Genomic DNA, 23,325 nt, shown 5'->3' on the forward strand with positions numbered 1-23,325 from the left:
TTGCAAAAGCGTAAAGGGTGATAATAAGAAATTGATAGAAGTAAGGGTTAACGGGAAGATAGCAACAATTAATGAGTTCATTACATGCAACGTGAGGAATGTGGTATATGGCATAGAGTGTACTTGCGGACTGTTTTATATTGGACGGATGTCAAGGGCGTTAAAAGTCCGTATAGGTGAGCACCTACGAAATATAAAAAATGGTTTGCAGGCTCTCTCTCTCCTTGTCGTCGAGTATCAGCAGCACAGGGGGAATCTCTCGGACGCAGCGTCTCCTGTCTGTTTCCCGTCACCACCCGCCCAGTCTTTGGCCCGTTTCCTCGCTGCGTTACATTCGGTGAGATTGGTTCTGTGGTTAGCGTCCGGGCGGGCCGCGCGGTGCCCACGTTGCCGGCGCCTGTCGCAGTGGTGGGGCATCTTTTTTATGAATAATCAAAAGCAACAAAAGCCAACGCTATCTAGCCAGCGTTTTAAAACCCGCAAAAGAGATGAAAAGGAGAGGTTTGACCCTACCCAATTTCAAGACTGCATCATTCAAGGCTTAAATGAAACTGGCAACGATTTAGAAGCCGTAGCAAAATTTCTTGATGCTTCTGGGGCAAAGCTCGACTACCGCCGCTATGCAGAAACACTCTTTGACATCCTGGTGGCTGGAGGGATGCTGGCACCACGAGGTACTCTGGCCGACGACGTGATTCGGACCGATGTCTGTGTGTTTTCAGCACAGGAAGACCTAGAGACCATGACGGCTTTTGCTCAGGTTTTTAACAAGCTAATCAGACGTTACAAGTACCTGGAGAAAGGCTTTGAAGAAGAGGTTAAAAAGCTGCTGCTTTTCCTGAAAGGTTTTTCCGAGTCGGAGCGGAATAAGCTGGCCATGCTTACCGGTATTCTATTGGCCAATGGGAATCTTTCCGCATCCATTCTGAACAGTCTGTACAATGAGAATTTGGTTAAAGAGGGTGTGTCGGCAGCATTTGCAGTAAAACTATTTAAATCATGGATCAATGAAAAAGATATTAATGCGGTAGCCGGTATGCTACGCAAAGTAAATATGGACAATAGGCTTATGGAACTGTTTCCTGCAAACAAGCAGAGTCTAGAACACTTCACAAAATACTTCACCGACGCGGGCTTAAAAGAGCTGGCGGAGTACGTCCGAAACCAGCAAACCATCGGGGCTCGTAAGGAGCTGCAAAAGGAACTACAGGAAATGATGTCACGGGATGAGCCTCTTAAAGACATCACTTTGTACGTAAAAGAAGAAATGAAAAAGAACATCTCCGAACAGACGGTGATTGGGATCCTGTGGTCCAGTGTGATGAGCTGCGTGGAGTGGAACAAAAAGGAGGAGCTAGTGACAGAGCAAGCCATCAAACACTTGAAGCAATACAGCCCTCTACTTGCTGCCTTTACCACACAAGGTCAGTCTGAGCTGACTTTGCTGCTGAAAATTCAGGAGTATTGTTATGACAACATTCACTTCATGAAATCGTTCCAGAAAATCGTGGTGCTTTTCTATAAAGCTGAAGTCCTAAGTGAAGAGCCAATTTTGAAGTGGTACAAAGACGCACATCTTGCAAAAGGAAAGAGTGTGTTCCTGGACCAGATGAAAAAATTTGTGGAATGGCTTAAAAACGCGGAGGAAGAATCTGAGTCGGATACTGAAGAGGGCGATTGAATTGTTGATGGTGTTGTCAGTAAGCAAACACAGGAGCTGTAGATAAAATGTCATTATCAATTATGTGTGTTTCCGGTTATTACATCCTGCCTCCTGTATCAAGCATGATATAAGGGCTGTCATCACTTACACTATGTTTTATCCTTTTTTTTTGTTGTTGTCATTTTCAATTTTTTTTTTCTCTCCCTCTTACGGTCGCCATGTTTTTTTTTAGTGTAACAAAACCAAGCAACCATGATTTAAGCAGCCACGCTCAGCCTAGGTTCATGTCATCAATTTTTGTTTCCCCACTACCTCCTGTATTTTCTACTGTTATAATGTAATTTAAGGCCTTTCAAATTGTAACAATTCGTTTTATCCCCTGGTTTTCTATTAAAAATGAAGTTTAAAATCTCTGATTTGGTATATTTGTTATGGAAAATATTTGCAAATTAAACGCCATATTCGACGTCAAAAAAAAAAAAAATGGTTTGCAGACTCATGCTCTGTCGGAACACTTCAGGCAAAAACACGGGAGCAATACATCAGAAATGAAGAGTTTTTTGGCCTGAAGTGGGTTTCATTGGAGACAGAGAGATTTGGCCACTCAGCTAGCAAAATCTGAAATGCAAACCATTTTTGAGTTGGGAACTCAAAAATGATTTTGAAATTAAGTGGTTTTTATGATTTAATTCAACACAGCATTATACTAACTAGCTCATTAGGTAATAAATGTGTTTATTTATCTCTTCCTTGGTTTCTGGCTATGCAAATAATATTGGTTTATGAAGAAGTTATTTGGTATTTATATCTCTATAGACCATTGATGTATTTGTATTGTTTCTGTCCACAGTAATTAACCTTCGTGAATATATGGCAATTACATGCGATAGTGGGGACCAAAGGAATTGCTCCCCGAACCATTTTTTCCATTGCTTTTGAAATTAATAATGAGAAGTATTATACAGAGCTATAAAGGGGAAGCCACTGCATAGCTGTCATGGTGATGGAATTAAAAATTATGGACAGAATAAGTCTACTTTATGGACATATTTTATGGACACATCCTATGGACATATTCATTTGCTCCATTATGACTGTGAGTGGTTTGTTATTATTGTTTACCGAAGTGGAAGTGACCTGATGGACAAATGGGACAACTGCGTTAACATGCTCCAATTGAGAATGATAGATGTGGGCATGCGAATCTAGCGATGTATGGAAGCATTACATACTGAGTTGTATCAGTCTACATGTAATCCGGACTGCCGTGATCGCGTACACCCGATCGCTATGGGAACCGGGCGGAAGTGGTGAGACAAGCCGGATGTGAGGTACCATCACCGGGGCAAGGCGTACTGCAGAGACCGTGGAAACCACAGTGTTTTGCGGTCCGTTTGCCTGGTTATTTTAGCTGGAGATGGGGGATCTTTAAATACATTATTAACGGACACGGAGTCCACTCCTCTGCTGTCACATATAGGGGTGGAAGTGACGCAGCGGACGGGACAAGATACATCACCACTGGGATTATATGCATTAAGAACACCAAATAAATTATGGGAGATGTAGTTTTATTATTCTATTGGTCACAGCTGGGAAAAGAAGATTCCTATTGGACAGACTCCTTTTAAATAGTTTAGGAAGAATGCTTCACACATACAGCCCGGAGTTCCTTGAAAAAGACCCCAGAGCAGGGGTGGAAACGCGTAGGAAGCGGGGACATTAAAGTTTTGGTTGGCTGAACGTGACTGTGACCAGTGAATATCCAGTGGAACTGTTTCCAGCGTGATGATAACATCGGTGGGAGCCCGGGACTCACATTGCACATGCTGGTTCTGAACTGCTTTGACAGTTCGCTACATTTGGTAATTTCACTACAATCACAGTCATTAACGCTACCATTAGTTTTATGTTATATGTGTGAAGCTTTTATGTGATTTTACATGTGATGTTGTCTATGTGATATTCATTGTTTTATGTATTAAAAAACTGTACTTCACTATATCCAACTCCATTTGTTTTTGGGTGGATACAAACCAGATCATTGAGAGAATTGAAGGAGCAGTGGTTCAGGTGTTTCATTTATCAGTAGCGCCAGATAAGTTTACCCTTCTCTTTTTTTTGTACACAGCTGTATGCATGCTGATCACCGGGAAAGGATAGGATGCAGCAGTGTTGGGGTGGGGAGGGTGGACAGCTTGCATCCTCTCAAATCCGGTGCCCGGGGCATGCCCCCATAGCCCCCCCTCCTAGTTACAGCCATGGGGTTGGGTTCTAATTATCCAGGCTTGCCTGAGGGACTGTTTGAGGGTGCAGAACAGCAGTTGAGGATAAATCCCCCTCTGCGGTGCACGTCATAATTTCACGGTGGTGCACATCGTATTTTTCATATTTTTTCCCCCAGAATGTCTTTTGCCACATCTCCTGGATTTGGCCACACCCTCTGGCTAGTCTTATGTCTCGGCAGCATTGTACATCATATGCTGTCCAATCTCCAGCATGTATAGCATACTCTCAGGCTTGACATTTAGAATGCTGACATGTTCAAAATGTTGACATTTAACATGTCGACATTCTGTGCCGATACTGACATGTTGATATTATCAGAATGTTGACAATGTGAATTTTGACAGCTGGAACCCTAATTGCAGCTTAACCCTAAGCCTAACTCTAATATGTCAACATTCATAATGTCGATATGTTGACAACATCAACATGCATGAATGAGTTAATATTAAAATATAGCAATATGGCAGTAATTGAGAACACTAGAGCATGCATGTGTATTTACATGTTTTAATTTTATTTCAATACTTTTTTTGTATTAACTTTTTATTAAAGTATCACATCACTCACTTCAATTACATTGATATGCCATAGAACAGTACATATATAAAATAGAGATGTGCGGCTGGCACTTTTCGTGTTTTGGTTTTGGTTCTAATTCCCCGCTCGTGTTTTGGTTTTGTTTTTTTTTTTGCCAAAACCACCCTTTCGTGTTTTGGTTTTGGTTTTGGATCTGGATGATTAAAAAAAAAAAACATTTAAAATCACAGAATTTGGGGGTATTTTTGATCCTACTGTATTATTAACCTCAATAACATTAATTTACACTCACTTGCGGTCTATTCTGAACACCTCACACCTCACAATATTATTTTTAGCCCAAAAGGTTGCACCGAGGTGGCTGTATGACTAAGCTAAACGACACAAGTGTGCGGCACAAACACCTGGCCCATCTAAGAGTGGCACTGCAGTGTCAGACAGGATGGCAGATTTAAAAAAATAGGCCCCAAACAGCACATGATGCAAAGAAGAAAAAGAAGTGCACCGAGGTTGCTGGATGACTATGCTAAGTGAAACAACCACCTGGCCCATCTAGTAGTGGCATGCAGTAGCTAAATGTCGAAAGTGGCCCGCAATATTTAGCCCACTGACAGCATCTCCTGCACGCCCCTGTCATTTTTAAAAAATTCTGCAATTGGTGGACTTATACGGCAGTACCCCTGGACTAATACAGCAGTACCCCTGGACTTATATGGTAGTGTCAGACAGGATGGCACTTTAAAAAACCATGCCCCAAACAGCACATGATGCAAAGATGAAAAAGAGGTGCGCCAAGCTTGCTGTAAGACTAAGTTAAGTGACACAAGTGTACGACACAAACACCTGGCCCATCTAGGAGTGGCACTGCAGTGGCAGACAGGAGGGCACATATAAGAAAGGCCCCAAACAGCACATCATGCCAAGATGTAAAACAGGTGCAGTGAGGTAGCTGTATGACTAAGCTAAGCGACACAAGCAATTGGCCCATCTAGGAGTGGCACTGCAGTGGCAGACAGGAGGGCACTTAAAAAAAAAAATAGTACCGAACAGTAGTGATGAGCGAGGTTCGGTTTTACTCGGTTTTACTCGGTTTTACTCGGTTCTCAAAACGGCATCTTATTGGCTATCCAAAACACGTGACATCCGTGAGCCAATAAGATGCCGTTTTGAGAACCGAGTAAAACCGAGTAAAACCGAATCCGCTCATCACTACCGAACAGCAATCATGCCAAGAAGTAAAAGAGTGCAATGAGGTAGCTGTATGACTAAGCTAAGCGACACAAGTGTGTGGCACAAACACCTGGCCAATCTAGGGTTGGCACTGCAGTCCCACTGCACTAATGGCGGATACTGTATGCACGTCTAACACCATCATAGTTGTTATGGCCTCAGTAATCCGCTTTGCAACAGGATATATATATATATATTAGAGATGAGCGGGTTCGGTTCCTCAGAATCCGAACCCGCCCGAACTTCAGTTTTTTTTACACGGGGCCGAGCGACTCGGATCTTCCCGCCATGCTCGGTTAACCTGAGCGCGCCCGAACGTCATCATCCCGCTGTCGGATTCTCGCGAGGCTCGGATTCTATCGCGAGACTCGGATTCTATATAAGGAGCCGCGCGTCGCCGCCATTTTCACACGTGCATTGAGATTGATAGGGAGAGGACGTGGCTGACGTCCTCTCCGTTTAGAGTGACTAGTACTAGAGAGAGACACAAATTTTGGGGAGCATATAGGAGGAGTACTACTTGCTGCTGATAGTGTGACCAGTGACCAGTGCCACCAGTTTAATCCGTTCTCTGCCTGAAAAAAAACGATACACAGTGTGACACAGTCACACATACCATATCTGTGCTCAGCCCAGTGTGCTGCATCATATACTGTATATCATTATCTGACTGTGCTGAGTGCTCACTGCTCACACAGCTTAATTGTGGGGGAGACTGGGGAGCAGTTATAGCAGGAGTACATATTTTAAGTACAGTGCACACTTTTGCTGCCAGAGTGCCACTGCCAGTGTGACTGACCAGTGACCACTGACCACCAGTATTGTGATTGTCTGCTGACCACCAGTATATTGTGATTGTCTGCCTGAAAAAGTTAAACACTCGTTGTGTGGTGTTTTTATAAACGCATTCTGCAGACAGTGTCCAGCAGGTCCGTCATTACATAATATATACCTGTCCGGCTGCAGTACTAGTGTGATATATATATATATATTTTAATTTTATCTCATTATCATCCAGTCTATATTAGCAGCAGACACAGTACGGTAGTCCACGGCTGTAGCTACCTCTGTGTCGGCAGTCGCTCGTCCATCCATAATTGTATACCACCTACCCGTGGTTTATTTTTTTTTCTATCTTCTTGATACTAGTAGCTTACTTTAGGAGTCTGCAGTGCTGAGTCTGACAGACAGTGTCCAGCAGGTCCGTCATTACATAATATATACCTGTCCGGCTGCAGTACTAGTGTGATATATATATATATATATTTTAATTTTATCTCATTATCATCCAGTCTATATTAGCAGCAGACACAGTACGGTAGTCCACGGCTGTAGCTACCTCTGTGTCGGCAGTCGCTCGTCCATCCATAATTGTATACCACCTACCCGTGGTTTTTTTTTTTCTATCTTCTTGATACTAGTAGCTTACTTTAGGAGTCTGCAGTGCTGACAGACAGTGTCCAGCAGGTCCGTCCTTACATAATATATACCTGTCCGGCTGCAGTACTAGTGTGATATATATATATATTTTAATTTTATCTCATTATCATCCAGTCTATATTAGCAGCAGACACAGTACGGTAGTCCACGGCTGTAGCTACCTCTGTGTCGGCAGTCGCTCGTCCATCCATAATTGTATACCACCTACCCGTGGTTTATTTTTTTTTCTATCTTCTTGATACTAGTAGCTTACTTTAGGAGTCTGCAGTGCTGAGTCTGAGAGACAGTGTCCAGCAGGTCCGTCATTACATAATATATACCTGTCCGGCTGCAGTACTAGTGTGATATATATATATATATTTTAATTTTATCTCATTATCATCCAGTCTATATTAGCAGCAGACACAGTACGGTAGTCCACGGCTGTAGCTACCTCTGTGCCGGCAGTCGCTCGTCCATCCATAATTGTATACCACCTACCCGTGTTTTTTTTTTCTATCTTCTTGATACTAGTAGCTTACTTTAGGAGTCTGCAGTGCTGACAGACAGTGTCCAGCAGGTCCGTCATTACATAATATATACCTGTCCGGCTGCAGTACTAGTGTGATATATATATATATTTTAATTTTATCTCATTATAATCCAGTCTATATTAGCAGCAGACACAGTACGGTAGTCCACGGCTGTAGCTACCTCTGTGTCGGCAGTCGCTCGTCCATCCATAATTGTATACCACCTACCCGTGGTTTATTTTTTTTTTCTATCTTCTTGATACTAGTAGCTTACTTTAGGAGTCTGCAGTGCTGAGTCTGACAGACAGTGTCCAGCAGGTCCGTCATTACATAATATATACCTGTCCGGCTGCAGTACTAGTGTGATATATATATATATTTTAATTTTATCTCATTATCATCCAGTCTATATTAGCAGCAGACACAGTACGGTAGTCCACGGCTGTAGCTACCTGTGTCGGCAGTCGCTCGTCCATCCATAAGTATACTAGTATCCATCCATCTCCATTGTTTACCTGAGGTGCCTTTTAGTTGTGCCTATTAAAATATGGAGAACAAAAATGTTGAGGTTCCAAAATTAGGGAAAGATCAAGATCGACTTCCACCTCGTGCTGAAGCTGCTGCCACTAGTCATGGCCGAGACGATGAAATGCCAGCAACGTCGTCTGCCAAGGCCGATGCCCAATGTCATAGTACAGAGCATGTAAAATCCAAAACACCAAATATCAGTAAAAAAAGGACTCAAAAATCTAAAATAAAATTGTCGGAGGAGAAGCGTAAACTTGCCAATATGCCATTTACCACACGGAGTGGCAAGGAACGGCTGAGGCCCTGGCCTATGTTCATGGCTAGTGGTTCAGCTTCACATGAGGATGGAAGCACTCAGCCTCTCGTTAGAAAAATGAAAAGACTCAAGCTGGCAAAAGCACCGCAAAGAACTGTGCGTTCTTCGAAATCCCAAATCCACAAGGAGAGTCCAATTGTGTCGGTTGCGATGCCTGACCTTCCCAACACTGGACGTGAAGAGCATGCGCCTTCCACCATTTGCACGCCCCCTGCAAGTGCTGGAAGGAGCACCCGCAGTCCAGTTCCTGATAGTCAGATTGAAGATGTCAGTGTTGAAGTACACCAGGATGAGGAGGATATGGGTGTTGCTGGCGCTGGGGAGGAAATTGACAAGGAGGATTCTGATGGTGAGGTGGTTTGTTTAAGTCAGGCACCCGGGGAGACACCTGTTGTCCGTGGGAGGAATATGGCCGTTGACATGCCTGGTGAAAATACCAAAAAAATCAGCTCTTCGGTGTGGAAGTATTTCAACAGAAATGCGGACAACATTTGTCAAGCCGTGTGTTGCCTTTGTCAAGCTGTAATAAGTAGGGGTAAGGACGTTAACCACCTCGGAACATCCTCCCTTATACGTCACCTGCAGCGCATTCATCATAAGTCAGTGACAAGTTCAAAAACTTTGGGCGACAGCGGAAGCAGTCCACTGACCAGTAAATCCCTTCCTCTTGTAACCAAGCTCACGCAAACCACCCCACCAACTCCCTCAGTGTCAATTTCCTCCTTCCCCAGGAATGCCAATAGTCCTGCAGGCCATGTCACTGGCAATTCTGACGAGTCCTCTCCTGCCTGGGATTCCTCCGATGCATCCTTGCGTGTAACGCCTACTGCTGCTGGCGCTGCTGTTGTTGCTGCTGGGAGTCGATGGTCATCCCAGAGGGGAAGTCGTAAGCCCACTTTTACTACTTCCACCAAGCAATTGACTGTCCAACAGTCCTTTGCGAGGAAGATGAAATATCACAGCAGTCATCCTGTTGCAAAGCGGATAACTGAGGCCTTGACAACTATGTTGGTGTTAGACGTGCGTCCGGTATCCGCCGTTAGTTCACAGGGAACTAGACAATTTCTTGAGGTAGTGTGCCCCCGTTACCAAATACCATCTAGGTTCCACTTCTCTAGGCAGGCGATACCGAGAATGTACACGGACGTCAGAAAAAGACTCACCAGTGTCCTAAAAAATGCAGCTGTACCCAATGTCCACTTAACCACGGACATGTGGACAAGTGGAGCAGGGCAGGGTCAGGACTATATGACTGTGACAGCCCACTGGGTAGATGTATGGACTCCCGCCGCAAGAACAGCAGCGGCGGCACCAGTAGCAGCATCTCGCAAACGCCAACTCTTTCCTAGGCAGGCTACGCTTTGTATCACCGGTTTCCAGAATACGCACACAGCTGAAAACCTCTTACGGCAACTGAGGAAGATCATCGCGGAATGGCTTACCCCAATTGGACTCTCCTGTGGATTTGTGGCATCGGACAACGCCAGCAATATTGTGTGTGCATTAAATATGGGCAAATTCCAGCACGTCCCATGTTTTGCACATACCTTGAATTTGGTGGTGCAGAATTTTTAAAAAAACGACAGGGGCGTGCAAGAGATGCTGTCGGTGGCCAGAAGAATTGCGGGACACTTTCAGCGTACAGGCACCACGTACAGAAGACTGGAGCACCACCAAAAACGCCTGAACCTGCCCTGCCATCATCTGAAGCAAGAAGTGGTAACGAGGTGGAATTCAACCCTATATATGCTTCAGAGGTTGGAGGAGCAGCAAAAGGCCATTCAAGCCTATACAATTGAGCACGATATAGGAGGTGGAATGTACCTGTCTCAAGCGCAGTGGAGAATGATTTCAACGTTGTGCAAGGTTCTGCAACCTTTTGAACTTGCCACACGTGAAGTCAGTTCAGACACTGCCAGCCTGAGTCAGGTCATTCCCCTCATCAGGCTTTTGCAGAAGAAGCTGGAGGCATTGAAGGAGGAGCTAAAAGGGAGCGATTCCGCTAGGCATGTGGGACTTGTGGATGGAGCCCTTAATTCGCTTAACAAGGATTCACGGGTGGTCAATCTGTTGAAATCAGAGCACTACATTTTGGCCACCGTGCTCGATCCTAGATTTAAAACCTACCTTGGATCTCTCTTTCCGGCAGACACAAGTCTGCTGGGGTTCAAAGAACTGCTGGTGAGAAAATTGTCAAGTCAAGCGGAACGCGACCTGTCAACATCTCCTCCTTCACATTCTCCCGCAACTGGGGGTGCGAGGAAAAGGCTCAGAATTCCTAGCCCACCCGCTGGCGGTGATGCAGGGCAGTCTGGAGCGACTGCTGATGCTGACATCTGGTCCGGACTGAAGGACCTGACAACGATTACGGACATGTCGTCTACTGTCACTGCATATGATTCTCTCCCCATTGAAAGAATGGTGGAGGATTATATGAGTGACCGCATCCAAGTAGGCACGTCAGACAGTCCGTACTTATACTGGCAGGAAAAAGAGGCAATTTGGAGGCCCTTGCACAAACTGGCTTTATTCTACCTAAGTTGCCCTCCCACAAGTGTGTACTCCGAAAGAGTGTTTAGTGCCGCCGCTCACCTTGTCAGCAATCGGCGTACGAGGTTACTTCCAGAAAATGTGGAGAAGATGATGTTCATTAAAATGAATTATAATCAATTCCTCCGTGGAGACATTGACCAGCAGCAATTGCCTCCACAAAGTACACAGGGAGCTGAGATGGTGGATTCCAGTGGGGACGAATTGATAATCTGTGAGGAGCGGGATGTACACGGTGATATATCGGAGGATGATGATGAGGTGGACATCTTGCCTCTGTAGAGCCAGTTTGTGCAAGGAGAGATTAATTGCTTCTTTTTCGGTGGGGGTCCAAACCAACCCGTCATTTCAGTCACAGTCGTGTGGCAGACCCTGTCACTGAAATGATGGGTTGGTTAAAGTGTGCATGTCCTGTTTATACAACATAAGGGTGAGTGGGAGGGCCCAAGGACAATTCCATCTTGTACCTCTTTTTTCTTTCATTTTTCTTTGCGTCATGTGCTGTTTGGGGAGTGTTTTTTGGAAGGGCCATCCTGCGTGACACTGCAGTGCCACTCCTAGATGGGCCAGGTGTTTGTGTCGGCCACTAGGGTCGCTTAGCTTACTCACACAGCTACCTCATTGCGCCTCTTTTTTTCTTCTTTGCGTCATGTGCTGTTTGGGGAGTGTTTTTTGGAAGGGCCATCCTGCGTGCCACTGCAGTGCCACTCCTAGATGGGCCAGGTGTTTGTGTCGGCCACTAGGGTCGCTTAGCTTACTCACACAGCTACCTCATTGCGCCTCTTTTTTTCTTCTTTGCGTCATGTGCTGTTTGGGGAGTGTTTTTTGGAAGGGCCATCCTGCGTGACACTGCAGTGCCACTCCTAGATGGGCCAGGTGTTTGTGTCGGCCACTAGGGTCGCTTAGCTTAGTCATCCAGCGACCTCGGTGCAAATTTTAGGACTAAAAATAATATTGTGAGGTGTGAGGTGTTCAGAATAGACTGAAAATGAGTGGAAATTATGGTTATTGAGGTTAATAATACTTTGGGATCAAAATGACCCCCAAATTCTATGATTTAAGCTGTTTTTTAGGGTTTCTTGAAAAAAACACCCGAATCCAAAACACACCCGAATCCGACAAAAAAAATTCGGTGAGGTTTTGCCAAAACACGGTCGAACCCAAAACACGGCCGCGGAACCGAACCCAAAACCAAAACACAAAACCCGAAAAATTTCAAGTGCACATCTCTAATATATATATATATATATATATATATATATATACAAACACTCACTTCCTCCACAATGGAAAAAAGAAATTAGACCAGCACTCACGTTTGAAAGAAGAAAAGGGTTTTTTATTCCTGACAATCCATCTGGAAATACCCACTGCTACGTTCCGCCCAACAGCTGTTTCAACGCTTTCTGGTTTTCATCAGGGGCAATTTGTCACTCTGTCCGGAGCCCTTTTAAGAAGTGGAGAGAGTGCCGAGGGTTTTGAAACCGGAAGTCCGTTAGCGGGATGCAGCGCGTCACACCCGCTGTCCGATTGGTCAAGTCCGCACACGTGGGTTGCGTTACCAAGGTACACAAACCCGGCCTCCTCCTTGGTTACTCGCTCCGGCAGCGTGACGTAGGTGTAGACAGATCGATATTCTGCGTACAGTGGCAGACAGGTTTCGTTGCTGCTGACTGTGTCTCCAGCCATAGGATTGTTTGTGGAGTAATTAACCCCACAGTACGCCAACAGTGTGGAGATATGTCAGTCCGGAATAAGAAACAGTAAAAAAATTAACAAATTAAGTAGAACAAACTGTGATAACTTGTACTGCAAGGGTGTACCCAAAGGAATAGGTGTCTCAATCGCTATGTGCAGTGAGGTGCCATATGATGATAAAGCACAGTAGTGGTCATATCTAATGAGATAATTGAAATGTGAACAGCCCATCTAAGAGACAGTGGTGATTTAACAGTTGCCGTGCGGTATCAAAAACTGTTACCTGTAGGTCAAGGATTGTCCCTAGTACAATACCCAGTATTCCCATGTTGTCTCCATACATGATACTAACTGGGCCCAACACTGCTTAATTGCCAAGTTCAGATGGGGTTGGATGGACTCCAGTGTGGTATGATTGTATCAGACAATTATGCCCCTATGTAATAATGCACAATATGATAGTACTGTCACTAGTCTCTCAATCATAATATATTACGTGTGCAAATATGTAAGGGTGGACACCACTAGTGGTGCCCAGTGTCTGAGAGACAGTCGGGAGGGGTGGAGAAGGTGCACCAGGTTCCTTGATACAACACCCAGTATTCCCACCTTGTCTCCAAGTGTGGTACTGACTAGGCCCATCACTGCTTAATTGCCAAGATCAGACGGGATCGGATGGGATCCAGTGTGGTATGGTAGTATCAATCTCCATGGTATGGAGGATAGGAATGCAAGATAGTGCAGGACAATCAAGGATTGGTAGGTGACAATTAATAAGGACATGTCAATGATAGTGTGACATGACACACGGCGGTGTCTCAGAAAAATAAACCAAAAAGGTTTGACCCAATACAGTAATGTACAGAGTCAAAGAAAGCATCCTAAGCGGAATTCTTCATTGAGCCCATTTGGGGCCAATGTTTGTAGTCTATCAATCCATTGATGTTCTCTCTGTAGAAGAATTTTGTTGCGGTCACCACCCCTCTGGAGCGGTGGGATTTGGTCCAAGATGCAACACTTAAGTTGGTTGATGGTGTGATTTGCTTCCCTAAAATGTCTGGCCACAGGTAAATTTGCAAAGTCACCTGAGGCCCCTCCTTGGGTGATGCTCTTTTTGATTGTGGAGCGATGTTGGCCTAAGCGTTCTTTTAGCATTCTGCTAGTTTTACCAACATAAAGCAGGTTGCATGGACATTTCAACACATAGACCACAAATTTACTGTTGCAGTCAAGCCTTTGTCTGATGGTGTAAGTCTTGTTATCCTGAGGGTTAATGAACCGATTGCCAAGTAGCAAGAAAGGACAGTTTGGACAGCCTGTACATTTATAAACCCCTGTTTTGGTAGTCAACCAGTGAGAAGATATACTCTTTTTCCTTTTGGAAAAATCTGTTACAACAAGCATGTCTTTCAAGTTAGGTCCTCGTTTATACGCAAACCTAGGTGGTTGCTTGATGGCCTTAGCCAGATTGGGATCTGTGCTAATGAGATGCCAATGTTCATGGATCTTGTTGCGAATGAATTTAGAAGCAGTGGTGTACATACTGACAAAATTAAATCTGTCATTGTCTCTGTTGGAGGAATTGTCTTTACTTGATAGGAGTTCCTCTCTCCTTATCTGGCCAATTCTTGTAATTGCCGTGTCGATCTCCTCTTTTGAGTATCCACGGTCAAGGAAGCGTTGACTCATGGACTGTAGAGCTGAGGGTATATCAGCAGGGTTAGAGGTGATACGTAACACTCTGAGGAGTTGTGAAAACGGTAGACCTCCTTTGAGTGGTGCCGGATGGAAGCTGGTCGAGAGCAAAAGGGTGTTTCTATCAGAGTCTTTGCAGTAAATTCTAGTGGTTAGTGTATTGTTGGAGAGGAGAATGGATACATCCAAAAAATTGATTTCTGATTTGCTAAACGTGAGGCTGAATCTAATAGTGCCAGGGAGTGAATTCAGATGATCGATAAAGGTCAGGAGGGTTTTTTCTCCCCCGTGCCATATAAAAAATAGATCGATATAGCGAACATACGCGGTCAAAAAGCGGCCAAAGACAGGGTGACCTGTGATGTGTTCTCGTTCATACGCTGACATAAAAATGTTGGCGTATGCTGGGGCCATGTTAGACCCCATAGCAGTGCCCTGCTTCTGCAGGAAAAAAACAGTTTTCAAACAGAAAATAATTCTTGTTCAAGATAAGGTTGATTAGTAATATCATATATTCTGATGGAGGTCCAAAGTATCTGTCACTTTCTGTTATTGATCGTCTGCATGATTCAATTCCAAGTGCATGTGGAATGTTGGTGTATAAACTTGAGACATCGAGTGTTACCAACAGTGCATCATCGGGAATGTGTTTAATGTCATCCAATTTCCTTAGAAAGTCAGTTGTATCTTCAATGTAGCTAGCTGCACTTTTAGCGAGGGGTTGTAGATAAAAATCTACAAACTGTGAGAGTGGTTGACACAAAGATCCCCGTGCTGAGATAATTGGACGTCCGGGTGGTGCTGTTAGCGATTTATGAATTTTTGGTAGAGTATACAGGATTGGGGTCTTAGGGTGAGGTGTGGTCAAGAAATCCGCAGTGGTCTGATTGATGTACCTGTTATTGACTCCCAAATTGATTATTGAGTCAATTTCCTTTTTGTACGTCCATGTGGGATCGTAAAGGAGTTTTTGGTAGCACGTTGAATTGGATAATTGCTCATAGGCCTCTTGTATATAGTAATCATAGTCAAGGAGGACTATGCCCCCTCCCTTATCTGCCGCTCTGATGACCAAGTGTTTGTCATTCTGTAGAGATTTAATGGCAGCTCTTTCTTCCTTCGTAATATTTTAATAACTAGTCTTTTGCTCCTTTATGTAAGGCATCGTGTCTCTCTTAAGTACCCTTAAAAAGGTGTGTATAGAGGGATTGAGTGTCGGAGGATCGAATTGGCTTGACTTCTTTAGCGGACATTGAAGTATAGAGGATGGAGCCATCGTGGTAGAGTCAGGACACTGAGTGTTGGAGTAAAAGTCTTTTAAACGGAGTTGTCTTCCTAATTTGTAGAGGTCGACCTGCCAGTGGAAGCTATCCTGGCCCACCGTGGGAACAAAAGACAGTCCCTTGTTTAGGATGGACAGTTCATCGTCAGTCAGTTTGTGTTTGGATAAGTTGAAGACTACTGATGTCTGTACTCTGTTCACAGTGGTTTTCTTCTTCCTTTTTCTCCCACCTCTACGGGTGGGTAAAGTGGGTTTTTTGGAGCCCTCCTGTTGCGTTCGGATCTGGAGAGATAGGTTGCTCCCTGTGCAGATGTTGATGGTACATCAGAGTCACTTGCTGACGTTTGGGATCTGCTTTCAATGTCTGTGAATGGTGTGGTCGGTCTGCGTCCTCCACGTCTCTGTTGTGGTCTGTATTTGCGTTGCTCACTCCGTGAGACCCAGGGGTATACCCTATTTTCTTTATAATCCAATTTGACCTGCTTGTATTTATTTTTTTTACATTTTAGCAGGTCACCACGACAGTGTTCTCAGGATCTAATGCTGCTTGTAATTGAGCAGGCTGGCATAGATTTAACTGAAATTAGAAGGGACATCTCAGAATTGGAGGCGTCGGCACTTTTTAGGACAATACAATCTCCTGACTGTGATCTGTTTACCAAATTGAACAAAGACATTGACAAATTTCGTGGTGACCTGCTAAAATTTTAAAAAAATAAATACAAGCAGGTCAAATTGGATTATAAAGAAAACAGGGTATACCCCTGGGTCTCACGGAGTGAGCAACGCAAATACAGACCACAACAGAGACGTGGAGGACGCAGACCGACCACACCATTCACAGACATTGAAAGCAGATCCCAAACGTCAGCAAGTGACTCTGATGTACCATCAACATCTGCACAGGGAGCAACCTATCTCTCCAGATCCGAACGCAACAGGAGGGCTCCAAAAAACCCGCTTTACCCACCCGTAGAGGTGGGAGAAAAAGGAAGAAGAAAACCACTGTGAACAGAGTACAGACATCAGTAGTCTTCAACTTATCCAAACACAAACTGACTGACGATGAACTGTCCATCCTAAACAAGGGACTGTCTTTTGTTCCCACGGTGGGCCAGGATAGCTTCCACTGGCAGGTCGACCTCTACAAATTAGGAAGACAACTCAGTTTAAAAGACTTTTACTCCAACACTCAGTGTCCTGACTCTACCACGATGGCTCCATCCTCTATACTTCAATGTCCGCTAAAGAAGTCAAGCCAATTCGATCCTCCGACACTCAATCCCTCTATACACACCTTTTTAAGGGTACTTAAGAGAGACACGATGCCTTACATAAAGGAGCAAAAGACTAGTTATTAAAATATTACGAAGGAAGAAAGAGCTGCCATTAAATCTCTACAGAATGACAAACACTTGGTCATCAGAGCGGCAGATAAGGGAGGGGGCATAGTCCTCCTTGACTATGATTACTATATACAAGAGGCCTATGAGCAATTATCCAATTCAACGTGCTACCAAAAACTCCTTTACGATCCCACATGGACGTACAAAAAGGAAATTGACTCAATAATCAATTTGGGAGTCAATAACAGGTACATCAATCAGACCACTGCGGATTTCTTGACCACACCTCACCCTAAGACCCCAATCCTGTATACTCTACCAAAAATTCATAAATCGCTAACAGCACCACCCGGACGTCCAATTATCTCAGCACGGGGATCTTTGTGTCAACCACTCTCACAGTTTGTAGATTTTTATCTACAACCCCTCGCTAAAAGTGCAGCTAGCTACATTGAAGATACAACTGACTTTCTAAGGAAATTGGATGACATTAAACACATTCCCGATGATGCACTGTTGGTAACACTCGATGTCTCAAGTTTATACACCAACATTCCACATGCACTTGGAATTGAATCATGCAGACGATCAATAACAGAAAGTGACAGATACTTTGGACCTCCATCAGAATATATGATATTACTAATCAACCTTATCTTGAACAAGAATTATTTTCTGTTTGAAAACTGTTTTTTTCCTGCAGAAGCAGGGCACTGCTATGGGGTCTAACATGGCCCCAGCATACGCCAACATTTTTATGTCAGCGTATGAACGAGAACACATCACAGGTCACCCTGTCTTTGGCCGCTTTTTGACCGCGTATGTTCGCTATATCGATGATCTATTTTTTATATGGCACGGGGGAGAAAAAACCCTCCTGACCTTTATCGATCATCTGAATTCACTCCCTGGCACTATTAGATTCAGCCTCACGTTTAGCAAATCAGAAATCAATTTTTTGGATGTATCCATTCTCCTCTCCAACAATACACTAACCACTAGAATTTACTGCAAAGACTCTGATAGAAACACCCTTTTGCTCTCGACCAGCTTCCATCCGGCACCACTCAAAGGAGGTCTACCATTTTCACAACTCCTCAGAGTGTTACGTATCGCCTCTAACCCTGCTGATATACCCTCAGCTCTACAGTCCATGAGTCAACGCTTCCTTGACCGTGGATACTCAAAAGAGGAGATCGACACGGCAATTACAAGAATTGGCCAGATAAGGAGAGAGGAACTCCTATCAAGTAAAGACAATTCCTCCAACAGAGACAATGACAGATTTAATTTTGTCAGTATGTACACCACTGCTTCTAAATTCATTCGCAACAAGATCCATGAACATTGGCATCTCATTAGCACAGATCCCAATCTGGCTAAGGCCATCAAGCAACCACCTAGGTTTGCGTATAAACGAGGACCTAACTTGAAAGACATGCTTGTTGTAACAGATTTTTCCAAAAGGAAAAAGAGTATATCTTCTCACTGGTTGACTACCAAAACAGGGGTTTATAAATGTACAGGCTGTCCAAACTGTCCTTTCTTGCTACTTGGCAATCGGTTCATTAACCCTCAGGATAACAAGACTTACACCATCAGACAAAGGCTTGACTGCAACAGTAAATTTGTGGTCTATGTGTTGAAATGTCCATGCAACCTGCTTTATGTTGGTAAAACTAGCAGAATGCTAAAAGAACGCTTAGGCCAACATCGCTCCACAATCAAAAAGAGCATCACCCAAGGAGGGGCCTCAGGTGACTTTGCAAATTTACCTGTGGCCAGACATTTTAGGGAAGCAAATCACACTATCAACCAACTTAAGTGTTGCATCTTGGACCAAATCCCACCGCTCCAGAGGGGTGGTGACCGCAACAAAATTCTTCTACAGAGAGAACATCAATGGATTGATAGACTACAAACATTGGCCCCAAATGGGCTCAATGAAGAATTCCGCTTAGGATGCTTTCTTTGACTCTGTACATTACTGTATTGGGTCAAACCTTTTTGGTTTATTTTTCTGAGACACCGCCGTGTGTCATGTCACACTATCATTGACATGTCCTTATTAATTGTCACCTACCAATCCTTGATTGTCCTGCACTATCTTGCATTCCTATCCTCCATACCATGGAGATTGATACTACCATACCACACTGGATCCCATCCGATCCCGTCTGATCTTGGCAATTAAGCAGTGATGGGCCTAGTCAGTACCACACTTGGAGACAAGGTGGGAATACTGGGTGTTGTATCAAGGAACCTGGTGCACCTTCTCCACCCCTCCCGACTGTCTCTCAGACACTGGGCACCACTAGTGGTGTCCACCCTTACATATTTGCACACGTGATATATTATGATTGAGAGACTAGTGACAGTACTATCATATTGTGCATTATTACATAGGGGCATAATTGTCTGATACAATCATACCACACTGGAGTCCATCCAACCCCATCTGAACTTGGCAATTAAGCAGTGTTGGGCCCAGTTAGTATCATGTATGGAGACAACATGGGAATACTGGGTATTGTACTAGGGACAATCCTTGACCTACAGGTAACAGTTTTTGATACCGCACGGCAACTGTTAAATCACCACTGTCTCTTAGATGGGCTGTTCACATTTCAATTATCTCATTAGATATGACCACTACTGTGCTTTATCATCATATGGCACCTCACTGCACATAGCGATTGAGACACCTATTCCTTTGGGTACACCCTTGCAGTACAAGTTATCACAGTTTGTTCTACTTAATTTGTTAATTTTTTTACTGTTTCTTATTCCGGACTGACATATCTCCACACTGTTGGCGTACTGTGGGGTTAATTACTCCACAAACAATCCTATGGCTGGAGACACAGTCAGCAGCAACGAAACCTGTCTGCCACTGTACGCAGAATATCGATCTGTCTACACCTACGTCACGCTGCCGGAGCGAGTAACCAAGGAGGAGGCCGGGTTTGTGTACCTTGGTAACGCAACCCACGTGTGCGGACTTGACCAATCGGACAGCGGGTGTGACGCGCTGCATCCCGCTGACGGACTTCCGGTTTCAAAACCCTCGGCACTCTCTCCACTTCTTAAAAGGGCTCCGGACAGAGTGACAAATTGCCCCTGATGAAAACCAGAAAGCGTTGAAACAGCTGTTGGGCGGAACGTAGCAGTGGGTATTTCCAGATGGATTGTCAGGAATAAAAAACCCTTTTCTTCTTTCAAACGTGAGTGCTGGTCTAATTTCTTTTTTCCATTGTGGAGGAAGTGAGTGTTTGTATATCAATTGCCAGGACCCTGCACCGGAATTTATCATTACTGACATAGAGTGCTGTCACTTCTGTTTACATACTGTATATATATATATATATATATATATATATATATACGGCAGAATCACGGGACTGGACTTATACGCCAGTACCACTGTAATTATATGGCAGGATCACTGGACTTATACGGCAGTACCGCTGGACATATATACGGCAGTATCACTGGACATATACGGCAGTGCCACTGGACATATCTGGCAATATCAATGGACATATACGCCAGTACCACTGTAATTATACGGCAGGACCACTGGATTTATACAGCAGTACTGCTGGACATATACGGCAGTACCGCTGGACATACAGTATACGGCAGTATCAATGGACTTATACGGCAGGATCACTGTTATTATACGGCAGGATCACTGTTATTATACGTCAGGATCACTGGATTTACACGGCAGTATCAATGGACATATAAGGCAGGATCACTGGACATATACAGCAGTACCACTGGACATATACGGCAGCACAGGGACACCACCACTGGACTGATGCAGGACAACACAGCACCACTGCAATGGACTGAACTTATACAGCAGCACTGGACATATGGCAGCAGAGAACACCACCACTGTGACTGGACTGATGCAGCACAATACACCACCACTGAATTGATGCAGCACAACACAGCACCACTGGACTGAACTTATACAGCAGCACTGGACATATGGCAGCAGAGGACACAACCACTGTGACTGGACAGATGCAGCACAAGACATGGACACTGAGGACACTAAGAGGACAGAGACACGTCCTCTATCTACACTCTTCAATGCCGGAGTGAAAATGGCGGCGAGGCACGGTTCCTTATATGGGATCCAAACCCCGCGAGAATCCGATAGCGGGATGATGACGTTTTGTCTCATTCTAGTTTCTGAGTCAGGCGGGAAAACCCAAGCCTGACTCGGATCCGGGCTCGAAGCGTGAAGTCCGGTAGGGTTCGGTTCTTTGAGACCCGAACCCGCTCATCTCTAATATAAAAGCAAGTCCATGGGGGGTATATTTACAAAGATTCGTGTTTTGGCCGTTTTGAAGGGTGTTTGAACTCGAATGGTATCGGGTGCATTTTACTGCAACTTTTTGAATCCTGATACGATCATTCACTAAGCTGCCGAGTTTTGCACAATCGTTTTTTCCGATGTCGATGTGATTCGTAATATCAGGCAGTGTTTTACGGGAGTGATGAGTAAAACACTGCCTGACAAAACACAAGGAATCCCGGCCGGATCTGTGAGATCCGTGCAGAGCTTCATTGTGTACCTTAAAAAGTTGTTTAAAGTCTTAAAAAATCAGAAAAAAATTGCGTGGGGTCCCCCCTCCTAAGCACAACCAGCCTCGGGCTCTTTGAGCCGGTCCTGGTTGAAAAAATATGGGGGGAAAATGACAGGGGTTCCCCCATATTTAATCAACCAGCACCGGGCTCTGCGCCTGGTCCTGGTTCCAAAAATATGGGGGACAAAAAGCGTAGGGGTCCCCCGTATTTTTGAAACCAGCACCGGGCTCCACTAGCCAGGTACATAATGACACTTTTATACTGGTCCCTGCGGCCCTGGCATTACATACCCAACTAGTCACCCCTGGCCGGGGTACCCTGGAGGAGTGGGAACCCCTTAAATCAAGGGGTCCCCCCCTCCAGCCACCCAAGGGCCAGGGGTGAAGCCCGAGGCTGTCCCCCCATCCAAGGGCGGCGGATGGGGGGCTGATAGCCTTTTGAAAAAATGTGAATATTGTTTTTAGTAGCAGTACTACAAGTCCCAGTAAGCCTCCCCCGCAAGCTGGTACTTGGAGAACCACAAGTACCAGCATGCGGTGGAAAACCGGGCCCGCTGGTACCTGTAGTACTACTACTAAAAAAATACCCCCCAAAAAAACAGGACACACACACCGTGAAAGTATAAGTTTATTACATACTTGCTCACTTTAGCGGTGAAAATGTGTATTACATGGCGTGGGACACAACGCACGCCATAACGTTATTACAACTCGCGATTCAGGACCCTAAATAGCGCGCTATGAGCAACGGTGTATGAGGATACATCTGTACTTTTGTGAGCTACACTGGTTGTGCAAAACATATTGACAGTAATTGATTTGGTGCCAGTGTGCATATTGATATATTTGTCATACTAATGGAAAATCTTGTTTCAACTGAACTCCTGTTTGCTGCTAAACATGATGTATTAGCACTTACAGATGATGATGTAGAACGAGTACTATCAGAGTTTAGTGATTTTGAACAAATACCAGCTGAAGGTGCCCTTGATTTATATCATAAATTGTTGAACCTTGAAAAAAAGAGAAGTAGATCTTCTGCTACACGGGCAGTTTCTATTTGATTATTTTCGTAAGAAATAAATGCCCCGGGGTTTTCACCTGAAAAATATCCCTACGATTGGGAGGGGAACTCCTGCCTTTTGTAGCAGATAGTGTTCTGTTTTGAACAAGTGTTCTTTTGATTTGCTTTTGTTAGTTTGAGGAGGTTGGAAGTGATTTGAAAAAAAAAAAAAAGAACTGAGATTGCAGACTTTAGGCCTATTGCTACAGAATCCTTACAGAAAGACAACACCCAACAGTGGATGGTTAAACTTAAACAACAAATAGATAAACATCGGAAAGATTTGATTACTTTTAAAAGGTCCAAGCTTGGGAAAGTTGATTGTGACTATAAGGACCATAGAGTCTACAGGTGGTTGGTGGGTAATGATAACCCCACATTTAGATTTAGGGCTAACAGTTTTAGACAGGATCGATCACAATTAGACAGCTGCTCGTCATCTGAAAGAGACTCTTCTGACTCTCTAACACATTCAAAAAACCTTACCGAAGGCAAATACCCGCTCTCAGTTTGGAGAACTGTCTATAAACATAGAAGGCCCCACCTCCAGCGGGGCAAATACAAAATAAAAA

At 44.3% G+C, this 23,325-nt stretch overlaps 1 protein-coding gene and 4 pseudogenes across 2 annotated transcripts; 3 read left to right on the forward strand and 2 right to left on the reverse strand.

The window, feature by feature from the left end:
* The first annotated feature begins 396 nt into the window (after positions 1-396).
* On the forward strand, positions 397-2,079 carry LOC135055840 (eIF5-mimic protein 2-like). Of its 2 annotated transcripts, XM_063960365.1 has the most exons (2): positions 498-666; positions 756-2,079. In XM_063960365.1, the coding sequence occupies exons 1-2, from the start codon at positions 588-590 to the stop codon at positions 1,679-1,681; spliced, it is 1,005 nt and encodes a 334-aa protein (XP_063816435.1). In that variant the 5' UTR covers positions 498-587; the 3' UTR covers positions 1,682-2,079. The 2 variants fall into 2 exon arrangements, with proteins under 2 accessions (XP_063816434.1, XP_063816435.1); XM_063960364.1 differs by having other exon boundaries at positions 397-2,079.
* Positions 2,080-13,066: 10,987 nt separating this feature from the next.
* On the reverse strand, positions 13,067-13,186 carry LOC134897773 (5S ribosomal RNA; annotated as a pseudogene).
* Positions 13,187-13,347: 161 nt separating this feature from the next.
* On the reverse strand, positions 13,348-13,467 carry LOC134897370 (5S ribosomal RNA; annotated as a pseudogene).
* A 5,757-nt stretch (positions 13,468-19,224) lies between these two features.
* Positions 19,225-19,344, forward strand: LOC134897371 (5S ribosomal RNA; annotated as a pseudogene).
* Positions 19,345-19,505: 161 nt separating this feature from the next.
* Positions 19,506-19,625, forward strand: LOC134897774 (5S ribosomal RNA; annotated as a pseudogene).
* The last annotated feature ends 3,700 nt before the right edge of the window (positions 19,626-23,325 follow it).

The sequence above is a fragment of the Pseudophryne corroboree genome, chromosome 3 (assembly GCF_028390025.1).
Source record: "Pseudophryne corroboree isolate aPseCor3 chromosome 3, aPseCor3.hap2, whole genome shotgun sequence".
Classification (NCBI taxonomy): Eukaryota; Metazoa; Chordata; class Amphibia; order Anura; family Myobatrachidae; genus Pseudophryne; species Pseudophryne corroboree.